The sequence below is a fragment of the Muntiacus reevesi genome, chromosome 9, assembly GCF_963930625.1.
Source record: "Muntiacus reevesi chromosome 9, mMunRee1.1, whole genome shotgun sequence".
Taxonomy (NCBI): domain Eukaryota; kingdom Metazoa; phylum Chordata; class Mammalia; order Artiodactyla; family Cervidae; genus Muntiacus; species Muntiacus reevesi.
Window position 1 is genome coordinate 41,823,120 of NC_089257.1, and position 22,779 is coordinate 41,845,898.

The 22,779-nt window shown below is 37.3% G+C and overlaps 1 protein-coding gene across 1 annotated transcript; it reads right to left on the reverse strand.

The window, feature by feature from the left end:
- Positions 1-11,866: 11,866 nt before the first annotated feature.
- LOC136175819 (olfactory receptor 51A4-like) lies at positions 11,867-12,820 on the reverse strand. The gene has a single exon (XM_065946029.1). The coding sequence runs from the start codon at positions 12,818-12,820 to the stop codon at positions 11,867-11,869; it is 954 nt and encodes a 317-aa protein (XP_065802101.1).
- Positions 12,821-22,779: the final 9,959 nt, after the last annotated feature.

Consider the following 22,779-nt stretch of genomic DNA (forward strand, 5'->3'; position numbering starts at 1 on the left):
AACACAGATATTTGTTGAGCACTTAATTTTGCCATAAAATTTGATAGGATCTCTAGGTGATAGAAATGACATGCAACTTATGATCCCTTCTCTAAAGTTTCTTGCAGAGTATGACACACTTGGTGGAAGAAGCATCTATTCAAAACTAGGAACAAATAAAGACATTATAAAATGATCTCTCTATGTTATTTGCAGATATTTATTCAGTATTTTTTCCTCCAACATTATTTTATTTGATGACTTGACTTCAACAAAGAGGAAGCCAGGTTTATTGTGTCAAAGCCAAAACAAAATGAAAACAGAGGAAAGCAAAAACTAAAATCTTCTTAATAGACTGTGTGTGCTTAGCCACTCTATCATGTCCGACTCTTTGTGACCTCATGAACAGTAGTTCACGAGGCTCCTCTGTCTATGGGATTCTCCAGGCAAGAATTGTGGAGTGGGTTGCCATTTCCTTCTCTATAACAGACTTAGAGGGGTAAATAAATTCCCAAGGTCATGAGACTTTGAGTCAGTCAGTATTAGAACCTAAATTTTATGTCCTACTACTCTGTTCCTTCAATAATACCCTTGTTAAGTTATAAATAATAAATACACAGATAGTAGGCATACAGTGGCAGGGTACTAAATGAGGAGTTGTAGAGTCATAGCAGATTACAAGGAGAGAACCAAATATGAGCTCGTATTTGGGTGATGAAAAATTTAAATTAGAACAAGTCACTTGTTCTAGGCTGACTAATTTCAGGCTGATCACTTATAAGAGCAAAGGTATAAACAAAAACAAAAATGATCAAACAAAAGATAACAAAGGTATGGCCATCAGAATAAGACATATTAGGGCAGAGCACAAGGAAAATGCTTCTGAATGAAATGAAGAGTTGAAAAAGAAAGGAAAATAAAATAAGATATAATAGGTACTATGGAGTCTTGTTAGAAACCATAATGTCAGGGGTAAAGAGGATGTGGTATAATTAGGGTTTTAATGAGTATCAGAATGCAAAATCATCAGTGCTAAAGGCAGCTTGGATTTATTGCAAACTTTTTGGCTACTTTTATAGCCATTAAGAGGTCAAGTGGTGAGAACCTACACAATTGTATTTGATCCACCAGAGAGAGACATAGACAAGGGCAGTTTTAAGTGGAGGCAAAACAAAACAAGCTACAAAAACAAACAGGATTCAAATGACAAGATAAAGGAGAAGAAGTTCCCTGTCTCTTATTTTACATCAAGATTTTGAGCCTGGTTTCTGGGCTTAAAGAATGACATGAAAGGACATTTTAGACAGTTCACAACAAGAACTAAACTTTTTCAGAGAGAGGGTTCAGCTAAAAAAAATTCCATTTTAAAAACATTGATCAGTCATTTATTTTCTAGCATTATCTTTAATTCCTTGTTGAGAGTTAGAAGGACGGGACTAGGCAGAGGTAGAACTTGGTTATGGAAAAGGGGACATCACTCACACAGAGGTCATAGCTATTGTCAAGGAGGGGAAATTTCACTGCTTGATTTCTGGGTTCTTTTGGTTGTTCTAATAATTAAATGGTGACAAGTCAGATTAACAAGAGAAAAATTAATCTAGTGTGTATAGAGGTCTAGTAGATATGGGACATTAGAAGTGGCCACGGCAGATAGCTTTTATACTTTTAAAACAAAGAAACAGTACCTATGAGAGGAATTGACAGAGCAAAGAAATTTAGCCTTGACTGCTTAATTAGTGGAGAATCTAAACAGAGTTTGAGCTTGTGATGGTAAATTAGTAACAAAGTGGAAAGTTTTAGTAACATAGTCTTCTCACCTTGAATCCCTATCTCTGGGGATAGAATACCTCTCTTGGTGAGGGAAGGGTACCTTTCACATCAGAGACTTTCCTGCTTTGGAGGGCAGACAGAAAGGTTTTCTTACATTGGCTGTTTCTCAAGTAACTTTAATTCAAAATAATCAATATGCCATTGTGCCATATTTTGGGAAGGCCTGCCCTGAGAGCTAGCGCTAAAATTAGCAATAAGTGATATCTATAATGGAAAGGCTAGTCAAGAGAATTAGGGCTAAAAATGCTTAGTAGATGTAGTGTTCAGGTATTTGGAGAAGGAAAAAGAGCAATAGTAATCAACTGTTTCTATTAAGAAATAATAGTAGTAAGTTAAGATTAAAAGAGAACTGAATAACAGCTCTCCTAGGAATCACAAACCAAAAGGGTTTCAGTTGTTATTGAAGGAAAATATTCTATAATTGAAGCTGAAGAACTGAGAAACGCCCAGTATTGTAGCTGATGGTTAGAAAGATTGTTGATAAAAGTTGTTTTAGACTAGAGCACCAGGAATCAAGTATGAGAGGTGGTGTCTAGGAGTTAATGGGTAGTACAAAACTGGTGGTGAAAAATTATAAATTATAAAGTATAAGTTACAGCAAGAACAGTACTAGATTTTTGTAAGATCAGTTCAGTTGAGTCTCTCTGTTGTGTCTGACTCTTTGCGACCCCATGGACTGTAGCGTGCAAGGCTTCTCTGTCCATCACAAACTCCAATCCAGCCATCTCATCCTCTGTCATCCCCTTCTCCTGCCTTCAATCTTTCCCAACATCAGGGTCTTTTCCAATGAGTCAGTTTTGCAAGATAACAAAGATAAAAAAGACAACTTGGTATAAGGTTTAAGAGCTTAAGCTCTGGAATCAGAAATTCCCAAATCAGACTCCTCCTCCCACCACGCCTAAAATACATTAGATTTGTGATCTTGGTTAGCAGCTTAATCCTTTTGTTCCTTGGGAAAATGAACCAGGGGAATCTATCACATTGCCACTAAAGTAAGACTTTAAGCTAAGCAGATAAGCAAAGAATGCACTGTTGGAAGCTGAGAGCTATAAGAAAGAAGGAAGCTGGATAGGACCTAGGAAGAAAGAGGGAGATTTGGAAAGCAAGGACATCTTCCTTTCAAAGCCTTAGTTTTGTGAAGTCCTTCCACTGTAGAACACAAAAGAACAACTGCACTGTTAAAGTTCACAACTCTGCAACTTGTCATGTTGCACAATACATACATAGGAAGCCTTGCTTTTTCTCCTAAAGTATGCTTTTTCAGAAAATATACAGTGTATCATATAATTTCCCTTGGGGAACCTGAAAAAAAGAAGATGCTTTGATATAGAATCTTAATTTTTCTAGGTCATCTTAGAGTTGGGGAGCATTGGTCTATCTGAACTAGTCCTGGGGCAGGAAGACAGGAAGGACTTCACTTGTTTTTTGAAGTGGCAAAAGGCCTCCATGGAACCAGTACAAGGAGCAATAAGACTAACCTACCTAGTAACTCTCATCCTGTATGTTATCCTCAAATATCCCTACACAATAAAGAATGTGAGAGTCTATCTCCCTTTCACAATAGAGGGTAGATAGCACTATCATAAAACATTTATGCTACATTTAATATTTAGATGACTTAGTATCTAGAAAATGATTTAACTCAGTTCCTTCCTTGGTAGAGAATTAATGCTGGGAAAGATAATATTTGAGAGAAGGAAACAGTGAATAATGGGAGCTGGTGGAAATGGGGATGTTCAAAAAATAGGAATGACATTAGATTCAAAGCAGTACTTCAGGATGTGGAAAGACGTGAAAAACAAAGTCTAACATGATAATCATGAGAGGAAGCAATTTAAGGCACAAGCAATATTAATGATTCATTGACCTTAAATTAGTCACTATGAGAACACTTATCCTTTCAGCTTTAACCAACCTTTTCCTGTGAACTTCCTCTGAGTTGTAATAACTTACTGATTTCAGGTCTTCATACTTCAAGTTTAGTCAGAAAAGTCTTAGATCACATTTGTGGCCACGGCACCTATAACAAGGAAGTTGAACTCTGGACAATGGTTGGAGCATTTATTCACATGCTATAGTATTTTGGCACTGTTGTATATGTTCTACATGGAAAAGCTTAGTTAAAAAGCCACCTGGCTCTTCCAAATCCCTTGAGGATTGTCCAGGTCTTACAATGACTTAGGAGATCATAGAATTCCTCAGAGAATAAGGTTGAGGAACTAAAAGTGAAAAAAAAAAATCAGGCCAGAAAAAAAATATTCTTTCATTTTCTTTATACAGAGAAAACAGTTTCAGTGTGCAAGCATTCTTTTGAAAAGATAGTGGAAGTAGCCAGGTCACAATAGGATTTAGTGTTGTGTCTGAGTGTGTGCATGTGTGTGTGAGTGTGTGCCTATTTGGATGGAATAGTATTAGGATAAGAGATTAGAGCTTATTATTTTTAGTTAGAAATATATTTTTCAAGCACCTTCTTTAAAAATGTCAATCTCAATTATACTCAATGTTAACAGCACTGTCATAACTTTGAGACAATGCAAGCTGAGCCAGATCAATTTTGACAAAAAATTTAAAGCATGCTAGTTAGTTTTCTTTTGGATAGACTAAAGAATTCACAATTGTTGGAAGAAGATCCCCCCAAACAGACAAAAATATACCAACTCAGTTATGATGAGTTTTTCTTAAGAGCCATAAACACATAGAACGTTAGAACAAAACTGAACTGTAGAGTATCATAGATTTCTCATTTATAGATATGAGTCTCTGAGGAATGGATAAAGATTAGTACATATATAAAGTGGAATATTACTCAGCCATTAGAATGAACGAAATAGAGATTGTCACACTGAGTGAAGTAAATCAAACTGAAATATCATATCTAAATGCAGAATCTAGAAATAAATTATACAAATGAACTTATTTACAAAACAGAAACTGACTTAGGGAATTAATTTATGGTTATGTGGGTTGGGAAGGAGGGCAAAAGTATAATTAGGGAGTCTGGCATCAGCATGTACACACTGCTATATTTAAAATGGATAAACAACAAGTATCTATTGTATAGTACAAGGAACTCTGCTCAATATTATGTAATAACCAAATGGGAAAGGAATTTTTAAAAGTGCATGAGATAAGTGCTCGGGCCTGGTGCACTGGGAAGACCCAGAGGAATCGGGTGAAGAGGGAGGTGGGAGGGGGATCGGGATGGGGAATACATGTAACTCCATGGTTGATTTATGTCAATGTATGACAAAACCCACTACAATGTTGTGAAGTAATTAGCCTCCAACTAATAAAGATAAATGGAAAAAAAAAGATATGTATCATGCTTTACAGTAAGCAAATAAATAGAAAAGCTATAGTGGCTGTAAAAAAATAAATAAAATATAATTATAAAAAATAAAAGAATGGATACATATACACGTATAACTGAATCACTTTGCTGTATGTCTAAAACTATCACAACATTTTTTATCAACTATACTTTGGTGTAAAATGAACAATACAAAGAAATAGAGGGAAACATTAGAATGAGAAAGGCTAAAGATCTCTTCAAGAATATTAGAGATACCAAAGGAAAATTTCATTCTAAGACAGGCACAATAAGGGACAGAAATGGTATGGACCTAACAGAAGCAGAAGATACTAAGAAGAGGGGGCAAGAATACACAGAAACTATACAAAAAAATATCTTAATTACCCAGATAATCACAATGGTGTGATGACTCACCTAGAGCCAAACATCCTGGGGTGTGAAGTCAAGTAGGCCTTAGGAAGCATTGCTATGAATAAAGCTAGTGAAGTGATGGATTCCAGCTGAGCTATTTCAGATTGTAAAAGATAATGTTATTAAAGTGCTCCACTCAATATGTCATCAAATTTTGAAAACTCAGTTGTGGCCACAGGACTGGAAAAGGTCAATTTTCATTCCAATCCCAAATAGGCAATGGCAAAGATGTTCAAACTACTGCACAATTGCATTCATCTAACACACTAGCAAAGTAATGCTCAAAATTCTCCAAGCTAGGCTTCAACAGTGTATGAACCAAGAACTTCCATATGTCCAAGCTGGATTTAGAAAAGGCAGAGGAACCAGAGATCAAACTGCCCACATCCATTGGATCATAGAAAAATCAAAAGAATTCCAGAAAAATACCTGCTTCATTGACTACGCTAAAGCCTTCCAACAAACTGGGAAATTCTTCAAGAGATAGAACTACTAGACCACTTTACCTGCCTCCTAAGAAACCTGTATGCAGGTCAAAAAGCAACAGTTAGAATGAGACATGGAACAACAGACTGGTTTCAAATTGGGAAAGGAGTTTGTCAAAGTTGTATATTGTCACCCTGTTTATTTAACTTATATGCAGAGTATACCAAGTGAAATCCTGCACTGGATCAAGCACAAGCTTCATGGCATCCAGTCCCATCACTTCATGGTAAACAGATGGGGAAACAATGGAAACAGTGACATACTTTATTTTCTTGGGCTCCAAGATCACTGCGAATGTTGACTGCAACCATGAAATTAAAAGACACTTGCTCCTTGGAAGAAAAGCTATGACCAGCCTAGACAACATATTAAAAAGCAGAGACATTGCTTTGCCAACAAATGTCCATATAGTCAAAGCTATGGTCTTTCCAGTAGTCATATGTGGATGTGAGCGTTGAACCATAAAGAAGGCTAAGTGATGAAGAATTGATGCTTTTGAACTGTGGTGTTGGAGAAGACTCTTGAGCATTGCTTAGACTGCAAGGAGATCAAACCAGTGAATCCTCAATGAAATCAATCTTTTAAATTCATTGGAAGGACTTATGCTGAAGCTGATGCTCCAATACTTTGGCCATCTGACGGGAAGACCTGACTGTTTAGAACAGCCCCTGATCTGAGCACAGACTGAAGGTAGGAAGAGAAGGGGATGAAAGAAGACGAGATAGTTGGATGGCATCTCCAACTCAAGGAACATAAGTTTCAGCAAGCTCTGGGTGATGGTGAAGGACAGGTAAGCCTTGCATGCTGCAGTCCATTGGGTTGCAAAGAGTCAGACACGACTGAGCAACAACCTAAAAACCCACAAAATTGTGAACTTGCTAAATGTAAGAAAGAACACAAATTGTCCATGTTCAGGAAACGTTGGTAGTATATTTAAAAATATAAATCCAAGTTTTTGACTGAGTTTACAGAGTCACTGAGTTCAGTAATTAAAAGCCAAGATTTTGTAGCCAAACTGCCTGGGGTCAAAGCTCCACTAAACTTGGGCACTTTGGTGTCCTTCAACAAATTATTTTAACAAAATGTGCCTTTGTTTGGTTATCTATAAAATGGGTATTTAAAGAAGTAATGCAGTACTATATGTAAACAGTATAGTATATTTGGAAAATGACAACCCACTCCAGTATTCTTGCCTGGAAAATTCCACAGACAGAGGAGTCTGGCGAGCAATAGTCCATAGGGTCACAAAGAATCAGATACAAATGAGCATGCATGCATGTTATCTGAACCCAATGACCATGGAATACAGCTGTTAATCTAAAATGATAAAGTAGCTACTTATTTTACCAGCAAAACAGGTTTATTCAAAAGCAGCAAAGTATTGCAATTTGGTTACATGGAACAAGGGCTTCTCAGGTGGCTCAGTGGTAAAGAATCTTCCTGCCAATGTAGTAGACACAGGAGAACATGGGTTTGATCCTTGGGTTGGGATGATCCCCTGGAGTAGGAAATGGCACCCTGCTCCGGTATTATTGCCTGGAAAATTCAATGGACAGAGGAACCTGGAGGGCTTCAGTCCATGGAGTTGCAAATAGTTGGACACACACACGACTGAGCACACACACATGCACTTGAAATTATGCCAAACAACATGCGATCCCCATAAAGCATAAGAGAGGAAACTTTTACAGAGAAGGGGAAGCTGGGGGCAGGGCGAGGGAGTATTAAAAACAAAAACAAAGTAACATTGGAGGAAACCAGGAATTTGTAGTATAGCAGCTTTTTATTGGCTAAATGGTGACAGTCTTTCATTGTGCTATTGCCAGGTAAGGAGAAAATATTTCTTTCTCCTGCTAGTAATAAATTACTGTCACTTCCTGCCAGATACACAAAGCATGTCTTCAGTTCAGAATCTGTATTGACATCAAGCATGAAGGCTGCCCCTTTTGGTTTTCCAACTGTATTTCTGTAAGAGTTCCCATAATTAATTTGCACTCAGCAAAGTTTGAGTTCCCTAACCTTTAAGAAGTGGCTTACTGCAAGGAACCACCCTTCCCCATAGGACACATATGAGCTTCAGTGATGCCCTCTTCCTTACCTATGACAAGGCCAGCCACAGACCATTTAAATTCTCATTTTTTTTTACCTCATAAATGAGATTTTCTCTGAGCTGTTTTGCCTCCACTGATCAATCTTTCCTATCTTTAAAATAAGTAGAGTTGTTTCATGTTTTAAAATGTCCTAACATAGGTTAAGGACTATAAAGGTGTTGCTTATGACAATTTTTACTTTGTGATAGTATTAGAATCTTTATAAACTAGGCTCACAGACTTTTTAAATAACTTTATTTATTTTTAACTGAATGATAATTGCTTCACAATATGGTGTTGGCCTCTGCCATGCATCAACATGTCAGCCACAGGTACACATACGTGCCCTCCCTCTTAAACCTCCCTTGCACCTCCCACCTCTTCCCACCACTCTAGGCTGCTCACAGACTTTTAACTTAAGGTTTTAAATGTATGGATAGTTTAAATTATTATAAATAACATAACTAAAATTTTAGATGGGTTAATATGAACAAACATAACAGGATTATTAAAAGTTTGGAACATTTAAAAGTGTATGAATCACTGAAAATCTCCTCACTCCTAACAAATTATTATCACACTTGGTATCATCCTCCATCTTTTTGTAGACAGTTTAGTTTGTTATAGTTTCAATCATATACCGCTTTAAGCATTCTTCAAAAACTTATGTTTATTAATTAAAGAATAAATATATAATTCATATTCCATAATATCATTTTAAAGCATACAGCTCATGGTTTTCAATATTTTCAAAAAGCTAACTGAACATTTGAAGTAACCCTTAATACAGACCCCCTAGTGCAACAGCAAATGAATATAGGAGTTGATAGGTTTTTATGTCTGCTTTTGAAGGGACAAAAGATCCTGCTTTCCCCATAAATGAGATATAAACAAAAGACAGAGGGCAGTAGCCAAGATGGCGGAGGAATAGGACGGGGAGATCACTTTCTCTCCTACAAATTCATGGAAAGAATAATTGAACGCAGAGCAAACTTCACAAAACAACTGATCGCTAACTGAGGTCATCAGGCACCCACAGATATAAACAAAAGAGTGTATCACCAGAGACTTGAGTTATAGCTCCTTGAATTCCAGATGGAGGTCAAATCTTGTGTGCTAAAGCAATTTGGAGGATGAGAAGACATAAAATTCTCTTCATAAATTCTATTAAAAAATCCAGAGGAACGGTTTGTATCATCACAAACCCAAAAAACCAACCAAACAAGAAAAAATATGTATTACATGGTCTCTCAGTTTCTCAAACAGAAATATGTAAGCACAATTAAAATTAAAACTTTTATCCAAGATGACTAATAACACGCATATACGAAAATATCAAAAAGAGACAGAAGACAAACACCAAGCTTCTGAGCTCAGTATTTGGCCAGGGTTGTGTGCATGGTGCTGAAGCATTTATCCTCTCATAATAATAAATGGAATTTAGTAATAATCTGAGCATATCCTTATAAAGCCTCACATCTTAATATCTTAGCTATCATTTACTTCTTTTGTGGCCTGTAAATGACTGACTGGAGTGGAAAGAGTATTATTCTTGACAGGAAACAAAAAGACATCCAGTTGTTTCTTAGAACAGTATATGTATCACTTAACTAGGGCTTTCCTGGTGACTCATGGTAGAGAATCTGCCTGCAGTGCAGGAGACTCGAGTTCAATCCCTGGGTAGGGAAGATCCCCTGGAGAAGGGCATGGCAACCCACTCCAGTATTCTTGCTTGGAGAACCCCTTGGACAGAGGAGCCTGGGGGGCTACAGTACAGAGGGTCGCAGAATCAGACACAACTGAGCGACTTAGCACGCACTTAGTTAGGCATATTTGCTTGTCTAACAAGCAATTATTTCATCAAGAATTTCTCCAGAGCCCTTACCTCACAGTATCTGTCAATTCTAATCTATTTTATCATGAATTTTGCTCCATTTTAACCTCTGGATTACGTCTACATCTAAATCATTATTACTTTTAGATAGAGCTAAATCTTACCTAGGGATTAATTTTCTTCTATGGTGATCTTATGTCACAATTACTGTGCCACTTGAAGGAAAGTTTTTAAAGTGCAGGTGGAATAATCCCTTTTTCTTGCACTCCAACAATGACATATTTTGTCTGCATCATATTTCGACATTGACATTATCTGTATTTTATAATTTATTTTATATAAAATTTCTGCTTGAACATATCCATTTTTGTTGATGAAGAAGCATAAACTTTATTATGACCCTGTTGCTGTCTGCCAGTTGATTCTATTGTTTAGGTTTTTTATTTTTTTCTTCTTTTTGAAAAAAACAAAACAAAACAAATTTCCCTTGCTTTATTGAACTAAAATTGACATATAATATTCTGAAAATATAAGGCATACAACGCAGTTATTTGATACACATATATTGCAAAATTATTACAGAGTAGAGTTAGTTAATACCTCCATTGTGTCACATAATTCAGTCAGTTCAGTTCAGTCCTGTCCGACTCTGCGATCCCATGGACTGCAGCATGCCAGGCCCCCCTGTCCATCACCAACTCCTGGAGTTTACTCAAACTCATGTCCACTGGGTCAGTGATGCCATCCAACCATCTCATTCTCTGCTGTCCCCTTCTCCCGCCTTCAATTTTTTCCAGCATCAGGGTCTTTTCAATTGAGTCAGTTCTTCGCATCAGGTGGCCAAAGTATTGGAGTTTCAATTTCATAATCAGTCCTTACAAAGAATATTCAGGACTGATTTCCTTTAGGATGGACTGGTTGGATCTCCCTGCAGTCCAAGGGACACTCAAGAGTCTTCTCCAACACCATATTTCAAAAACATCAATTCTTCAACACTCTGCTTTCTTTATAGTCCAACTCTCACATCCATACATGACTACTGGAAAACACCATAGCTTTAACTAGATGGGCCTTTGTTGGCAAAGTAATATCTCTGCTTTTTAATATGCCATCTAGGTTGGTCATAACTTTTCTTCCAAGGAGCAAGTGTCTTTTTATTTCATGATTGCAGTCACCATCAGCAGTGATTTTAGAACCCCGCAAAATAAAGTCTGTCACTGTTTCCACTGTTTCCCATCTATTTGCCATGAAGTGATGGGACCAGATGCCATGAGCTTAGTTTTCTGAATACTGAGTTTTAAGCCAACTTATTCACTCTCCTCTTTCACTTTCATTAAAAGGCTTTTAGTTCTTCTTTGCTTTCTCCCATAAGGGCGGTGCATATCTGAGGTTATTGATATTTCTGCCAGTAATCTTGATTCCAGCTTGTGCTTCACCCAGTCCAGCATTTCTCATCATGTACTTTGCATGTAAGTTAAATAAGAGGGTGACAATATACAGCCTTGATGCATATTCCCAATCCTTTCCCATTTGGGAACCAGTCTGCTGTTCCCATGTCTCATTCTAACCGTTGCTTCTTGACCTACAAACAGATTTCTCAGGAGGCAGGTCAGGTGGTCTGGTATTCCCATCTCTAATAATTTTCTACAGTTTGTTGTGATTCACATAGTCACATAATTATCATTTCCTTTTTTGTGGTGGGAATCCTTAAAATATATTCTAAGCAATTTTCAAGTATATAATGCAGTATTGTTAACTATAGTCACCATGTTATACATTAGATACCCAGAATTGATTCATTTCATAAATAGAGGTTTGTGCACTCTGACCAAAGTTTCCCTGTTTCCTCACCACCCCCGACCCTGCCAAGCACCATTCTACTCTCTATTTTTATCAGTTTAGCTTTTTATATGTCATATTTGATTATGTGAGCAAATTTTTCCTGCTCTTGAATACCTTATGCACTGTGATCCTTATCTGTTTGGTTTTTAGACTATAAACCAAGGGGTTGAGAACAGGAGTTAGGAAGAGGAAGAGGTTGGCCATGGTGACATGAAGAAGAGGAGATGTGAATGTCCCAAACCTATGAATTATAGCCAACACAATGAGTGGCACATAAAAGATGCAAACAGTGAAAATGTGGGAAACACAGGTATTAAGTGCCTTGAGCTGACCATCTTTGGAGGCAATACCCAGCACTGTTTTCAAAATTAAGATGTATGAAATGACAATGAACATACAGTCAACTCCAAAGGTGCACAGAACAAGGGACAACCCATATATGATGTTGACTGTGATAGGGCCACAAGCCAGCTTCATAACATCAGGGTGGTAGCAATAACTATGTGATAGAATGACATCCTTGCAGAAGGGCAATCGCTTGAGCAAAATTGGCAAAGGTACCATCAACACCACACCCCTAATCATGGCGGCAAGCCCCATCCCCATAACCCGAGAATGGGTTAAGATTACTGTGTAGTGCAGTGGGTTGCGAATAGCTACAAATCTGTCAAAGACCATCACCAGCAGGATGGCTGACTCCATGGAGGAGAAGGTGTGGATAAAGAACATTTGCATTAGGCAGGAGTGGAACTCAATCTCTCTGTGATTCAGGAGGAAGACACTGAGGACTGTAGGCAGAGTTGATAAAGACAGACCCATATCTGTGGCTGCCAGCATGGACAGGAAGAGGTACTGAGGCTCGTGAAGGCTGGAGGTGGTTTTGATGATGAAGAAGATAGTGCTGTTTCCTAGGAGGGCAATTAGGTACATGACACACAGTGGGATAGAGATCCATATTTGCACAGCTTCAAGTCCAGGGATGCCTGTTAAAAGGAGAGTGGGTGGCTGGAACCAGCTAGTGTTTATAAGCTCCATAAAGATATGTTTGGGGGGCAGAGCCCAAATCAGTTTCTAAATGTTTCTACTGGGAGAAAAACAGAGATTTTTAAGATAGAATGTAATGCATCTAACTCTTGTGGGGCATTGTTAATTCTAGCCATCTTTACATCAAGGAATTGATCCTTAGAATGTTTCCAACTCTATGTGAATACTCAGAGTGAGGACAATGAATAACTGCTATTAAAATATAAGATCTACTAAAATTATTTCAGTCTAGAAAGCTTCAGTCATTGATTAAGTGACAATGAAAATTAAGAATACTATTTTCTATTTTTATCCTAATGCTTAGAAAAATTTCATTGTTGGATTCTGTTTCTTAATTTATCCACTTATGTTGAATCTATATATTTTGGCTAAGATGACTCTGAAAGAAGTTTTTGCACTTTCCCCACATCTATGTTACACCTATAAATATTCAGGCATCTGGGGCCTCCCCCAGAGGTCCAGAGGTTATGATTCTATGTGTCCACTGCAAGGGGTGTATATTGTCTCTGGTGGGAGAATTAAGATCTCACATGCCATGCAGTATGGCCACACACAAAAAAAATATTCAACCATCTGGTAACCTGGACATTTTTTCCTGTTAATTAGACCTGCATAAATAAAGAATAAGATATTCAATAAGCCACATAAACCTCAAGCTATTTTAATAAATACTCCAAGTGATACTGTTCATTTTCACAATTAATTTCTAGGTGTTTGACATGTCCTTTTAAAATGGTATGTTGATTTTTCAAAATATGAGAGATTGATAAAATCATCCTGATGAGTATTGCAATTACTTTTAAATTGGTGCTAGAATAGTTGCAAACATTAACAAATAATTTCTTGAATACAATTTGAAGTATCTGTATTCCAAAGCACATATATAATACATCGTGCTGTTTGTGCTTAGTTGCTCAGCCATGTCTGACTCTGCGACCCCATGGACCACAGCCTGCCAGGCTCCTCTGCCCTTGGGGATTCTCCAGACAAGAATATTGGAGTAGGTTGCCTTGCCCTCCTCATGTAATATATTAGGAAATAATAAATATCCACATTTCAATAAACATCTTAAACATGGCATAATTGGAGGAAATGGTGTTAATATTTATGTGTTGTCCTCCAAAGATGAATGGAAAAAGATTATATATGATTGTTTGAATACAGTTATATTTAAGAGTTTTGTTTAAATTTGGAAGCAGAAACAAAATAGTGAGGCAACTACATTTGGATACAGAGAAGAATGTAAGGGAGCTAATATGACTGATGTTATCTGAAAAAATATGAAATCAATATACAATCTTTTTAGTAAAATCTTATTACTTAAAAATGTAGCCAAAAAATAAAACACCAGAAGCAAAATTTAAAAAAAAAATAATGAAGGATTCCTTCTGGAAAAAAGTAAGAGACAGGGTGGATTGGAATAAAACAATATTCTGTCTTTGTCTTCAGGAAAAATTAGTACTATAGTGCTGTTTTAAAATCATGCAGATGCAAACAACAAAATTATCTTTTTATAGGTGTAAATATATCTTTGAAGAGAAGATCCCAGATGAATCACAATGTATACATTTCCATCCATTGGCGTATTAAGACCTATACTTATGCAGCTAGTCATCCAGTCTACAGTCACTCACCCATTCATGTATTCTTGGCAATGATGTCTTCTATATTCTTCTACATTCTTTCTTAGTATGCCTAGTAAAGAGTGTTCTATGAAACGTATGTTTTCAGACAGGGACTGAATCTATCATAAAGATAACCCTAGTAGAGAAGCTGACTTCTTAGGTACCTAGAATTTTAAGTTATTATATAACTTTACATGAAGTATCAGAGTCACTCATGTTTTAAAACGAGAAGAAGAAAGCCACGGTTCATAACAGAGTAGGACACCAATCATACCACAGACACCACCCACACACAGTCATTCAACACACTGCATCTCACAGCCCTAAGATGTGAGACTCACTCATAAACATAAAATTCTGAGCTACCCCAACACATTCTACATCTCATTTAAACATATGCAAAGATATATACTATTAGCAAATGGAGAAGGAAATGGCACCCCACTCCTGTATTCTTGGCTGGGACATCCCATTGGACAGAGGAGCCTGGTCGGTTGCAATTAATGGGATCACAAAGAGTCAGACATGACTTAGCAACTCAGCATGCATGCATACTACTAACAATAGCAGACATGGACATTAAAATAGTTGTTATAACTGTATTCTGCATGTCAAATTAAATAGAGACAGTGGAGTAATACTGAATCTGAACTACTGTATACAGTGGAAGTATACAGTATACTGAAGTACTATATACTGTATATAGTTGTATATATTTGGCAATGCTGCCCTTTCTCCAGTACAGATTCCCTTCTCACTCAAGACAGGCTCTGACATCCTGAATAGGGCTCCCTCTACCACATGATGGACTCCTCACCCAACTTGGGTTCCAGCATTTCATGTCAGGTTGCCATGTCCGAGTGTGAGAACATCCTCCTTAGCTCACACAGGTCCACATTTCATTTTGGGACACCTCTCACAGATATATACCCTTCCCACTTTGCTCAGGCTCTGGTGTTCATCACTTGGACTACATTTAGAATCCAACTTCCTGCTGGGCTGAAGTTGGATTCACTTCCCTTGGATTCACTTGGATTTACCCTCCCTTCCACTCTCATCTGAATGAACATCATTATCATGGTCTCTTGTTCTGACATCCCATGCTGGTCTACCCCTCACAAAGCACCCTCCTCACAACTGTCAAGACCAAGTGCCCTGTTTAGGTGCATTAACCATATCCACTCCCCACCCCATACACAGTGGAGATGTCTACATCTGTGCTTCAACCAACAGATATAGGACATAATCATTCAGGATGAGAATAAAAAGGAAGGAAAGGAAAGGGGAACAAAAGAGAAAGGGAAAGGTGAAGAGTCAACTTTGTTTATATTAAACACAGAATGTTTAATTTTATTTCCCATGTTTTGCTTTTTGCATGATGTGGGGCATGCAGGGCATGTGGGATCTTCATTCCCAGACCAGGGGTTGAACCCACACCCTCTGTAGTAAAAGTGTAGTCATAACCATTTGACTGCCAGGAAAGTCCAATTCTTATTCACTTTATATATTAAGTTGATTTTGATTTGAAAAATAACTTTATATACGTTGACAGTCAATCCATCATATGATGGGCATGCTGCCAATATATTACATCTGAGAATTACATCTTTCAAATTAACATATTCTCTATATTTCCTTGAGCCAAACATGAATTTTCATGTATCTTTAGTAGTAAAATCTGTGATTTTAAAAATTAGGACTTCTGGGTTTATATCATGAAAAGAAAGGAGTTTCTAACAGTTATAAAACTATATTCCAACACAGTGTACTGATTTTATGAGTAAATTTTATGTTCAGAACTTTTATTAATATTGATAATAAAAATTAATTCATGCTTTCTACATGTATTTTTGCCTGGTAAATCCCATGGAGAGAGGAGCCTGGTGGGTATAGTCCATTAGGGTCATAAAGAATTGGACCCAGACTGAAGCTACTTAGCATGCATGAACGTGCGTATTAGACACTGTTATACTTGTTTACATTTTTCTCAATTAATCTTCATGAAAGTTTTACTACTGTTATTTATATTCTGCAGAGAAAGAATCTAAGGACCAAGGAGGTTAAGTAACATTAGTGAATGATAGTAGAGGAATATTAACCCAGACCATCTGGCTTCAGAACTAGCTTTTGTACCTATTTTTCTAGGTTTGTTGTGTCCTTGTTATGGCATATAATTCTCATTTTTCCATGTGGCTTGATGAAAAATTCTAATTTATATAGTGCATTTAAGTATTTTCAAATGGTTTACCAATTTAACAAATGATTTAAATTATGTGTTGCATGTATGTTAAGCCACTTCAGTCATGTCAGACTCTTTGCTATCCTATGGACTAGAGCCCACCAGGCTTCTGTGTCCATGGGTTCTCCAGGCAAGAGTACTGGAGTGGGTTGCCATGCCCTCCTCCAGGGGATCTTCCTCACCCAGGAATTGAACCCTGTCTTTTATATCTCCTGCACTGGCAGGAGTGTTCTTTACCATTAGCGATCTGGGAAGCCTGATTTAAGAATATAGTAGCAGTTTTATAATAAACTAAATCTTTATATTTAACAGTATCAAAAATGTTCAACTACATCTCAACAGAAAATTTTATTTTTTTGAATAGTACTATTCTCAATTTGATCACTATTATGAGAATACATGTATATGTAATAGCAATTGGAAGTTTTCATGAAATAATCTCCTGCTTAAGGGTAGATCATGTCTTTTGAGTTAAAGAAAGCCTGTGTTAAACATCCTTGTTATGAGTATCTTGAATCAACTCAAAATTGAATCCTTATATTTAAACATTCTCCTAAAAATTTCACTACACTGAAAGGAAAAATCAACATAAAACAGTGTCATGACTGCTTATACTTTCTTGGATCCTGAAATGTACCCACTGCTGTATTTTCTGTAGCTTGTGTCTTTTGTCTAAGTATAACAACAACAAAAACAAACAAACAAAAAATTAGTGTCATCAATCCACTCCTTACCTTGGTTTTGTAGCTTTCCTGACTTGCTAGTGATTTCAATGAAGGTCCAGTATTGACTACACTGCTAATAGACCTTGACATTAAGAACATTTTTCTTCTCATCTTGGCATTCACCTAACAAGTTTAGAGCAGTACTCACAGCTCTTGTCAACCACCTTCAGTGAGACACATAAGGGTCCCTGCTTCACATGGACAGCATATGGAAGTTGGAAATTCAGCAGATGTCTTTCCAGATACTCTAGTTAGACATGCCACATGCCACTTACAGTCTAAGTCACTGCTCCGGGTTAGCACAGTGCTGCCTGCAAATCAATTTTATTTCAAATTTCTTATTTGAAACTGAACAATTTGCATTCAGTGCCTCCCTTAACATATTTTAGGTATTTACCAGCATGTTCACCAACTCCGTGAATGAAGACTAGATAAGAGGAGAGCACTGGGCGTCATCTTCCACATTTCATTTCTTACTAAATGTCACACCATCACTGTTCACGGGAAGGGCTTTTATTTTTCCTTTGTATCTGATAAGCATTTCCGTATCTAGTAACCACTCTGTCCCTATGCTTCGTTCTAAGGAACATATACCATGCTCTTCCCTGGGAAATTAATCCACAGGACTTTACTATAGAAGTAAACAAACAAACAACAGGAAATACTATATACACCAATATTTTAAAATTCCTTAGTCTTTCACCTACCTTTTTAGATGCTCACCATATCTAGACACTCACTGTAAAACATTCTTGGAAGTTTGAAATTTGATGGAAATCTTCTGTGAGGACCTCCATTGTGCTAAGAAAAGTGTTCTGCTTGGTTCTGTACTTTACCCAAATACATATATCCTAAAGCACAATATGAAGGGATATTTGGACTCACTTATCAAGAAGGTAAGACTTTGTAGATTCAGAGCTTCCTCTGTCCCTAGTTAAACCTAATCTGCCTTCTCAACAGCCTTATCTAATTTCTGACAGTGTTCAATGCCAGGAGGGTCCTGGTCAAGCAGATTATCCTCGTATCTGACCTTACTATATAGAAGAATTTTACTGTTCAGGGAATTTCTGGTTCTCTCTGGAGGCTGGTATAAACCTCAGAGCAATGGTTTCATCAGGGCCTCTCGTAGGATAGAGAAGGTTATAGGAAAGTACATTTAATTGGTGTAGGGCCCTGTCAAGATAAACAGTTTTATTGTTTGATTAAAAATGTAATGCAAAATCCAATATGAGGCATAGTTGCTTCTCAAAAAACATTTAGAATAATGGGTAGAGAAGAAGTATTTGTATATTGCTTATTGTCCAAATCAATGCATGTGAAGGTTTTTTATAGTGTTTAAGCACTAGTTTTTTCTTCTTCTGGTCTGAGAACTATCTTTATGTGTTCTTTGCTGCAACATGCCATCACCCTTGCTGATTTCATATCTCCCACCATGAGAAAAAAGGAAATGTGCATGTATATGTTCTAAGTCACTTTAGTTGTGTCTAAATCTTTGCGACCCTGTGGACTGTCTATAGCCCATCAATCTCTTCTGTCCATGGGATTCTTCAGGCAAGAATACTGGAGTGGGTTTCCATGCTCTCTTCCAGGGAATCTTCCCATCTCAGGGATCAAACACGTGTCTCTTAAGTCTCCTGCATTGGCAGGCAGGTTCTTCACCACTAGTACCACCTGGGAAGCCCTCAAAAGAAAAATTAGCAACACAGTTAAAACTGTAAATGCCACAGTTCTTTAAGAATCACTTTGTATTGATAAGCTATAGATCTTGTTGCCTTTTTGTTCCCTAAAACCATGAGTTCATGTTTGCTAAATCGTTAATAATGAACCTGCATTATCTATTGTGTTTCTGGGGTATATTGGATTATTGAGGGCAAACCACAGGTGGACATCAGAAAGAACCAAGGGTAGAGTTATGCACAAGCCAGAAACAACCTCTGTCTGATTATATCAGGGTGATACTGTATAGAGAAATATGCTGGTAGATTTATTATCACATGTTTCATCCCACTCCTTTCAAATTGGAGTCTTTCTTAATATTGCAGTTCTGGTTGAGGTGGGTGCATGATGGTGTATTGGATCTCTGCCATACATATAATACATATAATCCATACACTCCAATACCATTTGCATAGTATCTTCCATATAGAAATAATAAATTATACCTAAACAGTTTCTGACTTTAAATTAATGATTTTTGTTCTGTTGGAAAAGCGCTTCTTTTGCTTGATCACTCTAAATTTTTAATGACAATGTTGTCTAAGAAGAGCATAGGATTGGACAAAGGCAAACCTACATTCAACTTTTAGCTCAATTTCTTATTACATGTGCAGATGAAATTTCAGGACTTCAATGCCCTCATCTAGTCACTGGAAACATAATAATATCAGGAGTCAGTGTGTTTTTAAAAGTACTGATACATCAGAAATATGTTTTAAACTTGCTAAGAACTATGGCAATAGTAGCTGATATTAAAGGCTAATTTCCCCCCACATACATATCTCCCTTCCTAAACTAAACAGTTAGCAGGGTTGAGGAGTGTATATTGCTTTGTAAGTGAAAGGGTTAGTAGCTCAGTCATGTCTGCCTCTTTGTGATCCCATGGACTGTAGCCTGCTAGGCTCATTTGTTCACGGGATTTCTCAGGCAAGAATACTGGAGTGGGTAGCCATTCCCTTCTCCAGGGAATCTTCCCCAACCAGGGAGTGAACCCAGATCTTCTGCACTCCAAGCAGATTCTATACTCTCTGAGGCACCAGGGAAGCCCCATATATTGCATTACATGTTGTTGCTGTTCTGTTACCCATTCATGTCCAACTCTTTGTGACCCCATGGACTGCAACACTCCAGGCCTCCCTGCCCCTCACCATCTCCTGAACTTTGCCCAAGTACCTATTAATATATTTGACTCATATTTAATAAGAAAAAAGTCTTAGAAATATTTGATGGCTCTACCTCTCCATGGATTTTTTTATGTTTCTTGAGAGACAATAAATTCCTAAGGATTGTGTTCTCTCAACACTAAAAAATAGACCTTCCAACTCTTACAACTGTTCATGCATTTAATAAATGGAAAACCTTGACAACATCCTATATTTCTATGAATTTTTGTGTCTGTCAGGGCAGTCTATGTATGGGTTGCTGCCGCTAATACAGGTGTTTGTTAATTCCCCAGGGTTGTCTAAGAAGTATGATCTTCCCATAAGCCTAGTTATTCATTCAATGGGTCTTTCTTGGCCTTAATAAAAGGATCAAGAACTCAGAAGGTCACAGATGCTTTTCTATATTCCCAAATTCTCTTGGGTTTTAGTTCTCCTGGGATAAACAAAACTATAGAACCAGCCTCGGAGTCAACATTGGAACTGAAATCAAGGATAGACAGCCTGTCTTATGGGATGTCTGTGAGCGTGTGGCTGTAGAATAAAGAAGGTAATGAGGACCTGGTGTCTGATATTGGACAGTAGGTAACTGCCTGATGAATTCTGAAGGGGTTCTGTGAGTCTCAGATATTATACTAGTCTCACTCCTATTCCAAAGAACCTGTGATCATTTTCCTGCCATATATGCTTACATTATAGCACCTGCCCAGGGCCATGATTTAAGCAGACCCAAGATTGGGAGTGGAGGCATGTCTAATGCTTGTGAAATGATATTTGTTAATAATGAGAATCTCTGGCTACCTGGCCAAACCATGATCTTTCAAGTTAATGAAGGGTTCATTGAAAGGTGATTTAAAACTTTTGAAACAGCCAATCTTTGTGAGGAAGAAATTTTTCAGGATTTAAAAGTTGGGATAAATCTATAGTCAGGTTCATCAGAAGAAAAGGACCTGGTGTTTTTCTTGCTCTGACTGTAGTCAGTCACAGATTCTTGAGATTCTTTTTTTTTTTTAAACATTCTATCTCATAGGTTTCTGTGTGGTTTCTTTATTTATTTTCAGCTTGCTGGTTAAAATTCTCTTTGGAATAGTTTAGTGCAGAAGGAGTTAGTCTCATTTTATCTAAAACAAAAAAGGAATTGAGACACAAGGATAGATGCAATGGGTGTGGAAGCCAGTTTGGCAGAACTGAAAGAGCAGGCATCTCAGGAGGCTCTGAAAGTGGTTTTTTCATACACAGGCTTTTTTTTTTTTTTCCTGATGGGAAAGTGTATTCTTATCTATTTGGAACAAGATAGAATTAGGATGGTAAAAAAAATGAAAATAGTAAATTATGACTTAAATCACAAGCTGAGAATATGAGAATATTAAGACATTGGGAATAAGAAAAAAAATTCAAAGGAGAGCATTTAGTGCAATTTCCATCTTGATAAGTAACAAACCCACGAGGGCTGTTGGATGACATGTGCCTGACAAAGTTCCGAGGTTTCTCAGGTCAGCTGACTCACTATTTATGGCATCTCCTTCTACCACAGTTCCTCAATATGATCTCACGGCTGCAGTTAGAAGATGCTTTGAGTGAGGTAACCAGTGAGTATTGGGGAGAGAGAAATGATGGGAATTATAATGGAAAATGCTGAGGTTCAAGAAGATCTTTAGAATAGAACTGAATGACTAAAGGCTTCTTTTTGAAGCTTAGATGGTGGACTATGAGGATCATGTTATCTCAACTTATGTTACAAACTGTGGTTGAATTGATATCTAAGCTGGTTTTCAAAATCAGCTCATTTCTGCATCTTTATGGATTTATTTTAATGTATTAGTACACTTTCACTTAAAAGATGAAAGTACTTCTGAAAGGAAAGTGGATAGAGTGGGCGTAAGAGGAAAAAAAAAATGAAGGAGGAATATAATTGCAGACCTGTAGTTAGTGAGAAAAGAGATTAGAAAGATCCAGGACAGAATTTTGAGCTTGATTAGCTTCAGGTGAACAGGAAAAAAATTCCTCCCTCCTCCACCCCTCCCCTGACAAAACCTGCTTTTTCTCTTTTGGTCCCTTGGAATCCCGTTTATCTTTGGGAACCACTTGTGCATTAATTCATCATTTCCTTCAACTGCCGGCCAACTATGCTCTCTTGTGATTAGGTCGCCTCTTTCTGTTTAAATTTTCTTGATTCTGGAAAATTGAACTTTCCTGAAGAAGAATCAGTTGACTCTTTAGTCATGTATAGTCTCTTCTGCCAGAGTATCCTCAACTCTGTTATAAAATATTTCTCTCCTCTCAGCTCAATAGCCTTCACTTCTGTTGGACAATGGCTTATTCTTTTGTTTTCTCTTCTACATACCTTTTGTTTTCAATAGTATCTCTCTCTGTGTCTCTCGACCTTCTTTTTTTTTTTTTTTTTTTATGAGCTTTGACACTAACTCTAATATGCATTTTGTTGTTGTTGTTGTTTTGTCATTCAGTCATGTCCAAATCTTTTGTG

Excerpts from the sequence above, each read along its gene's own strand:
- LOC136175819 (XM_065946029.1), bottom strand. The coding sequence starts at position 12,820 with ATGGAGCTTATAAACACTAGCTGGTTCCAGCCACCCACTCTCCTTTTA.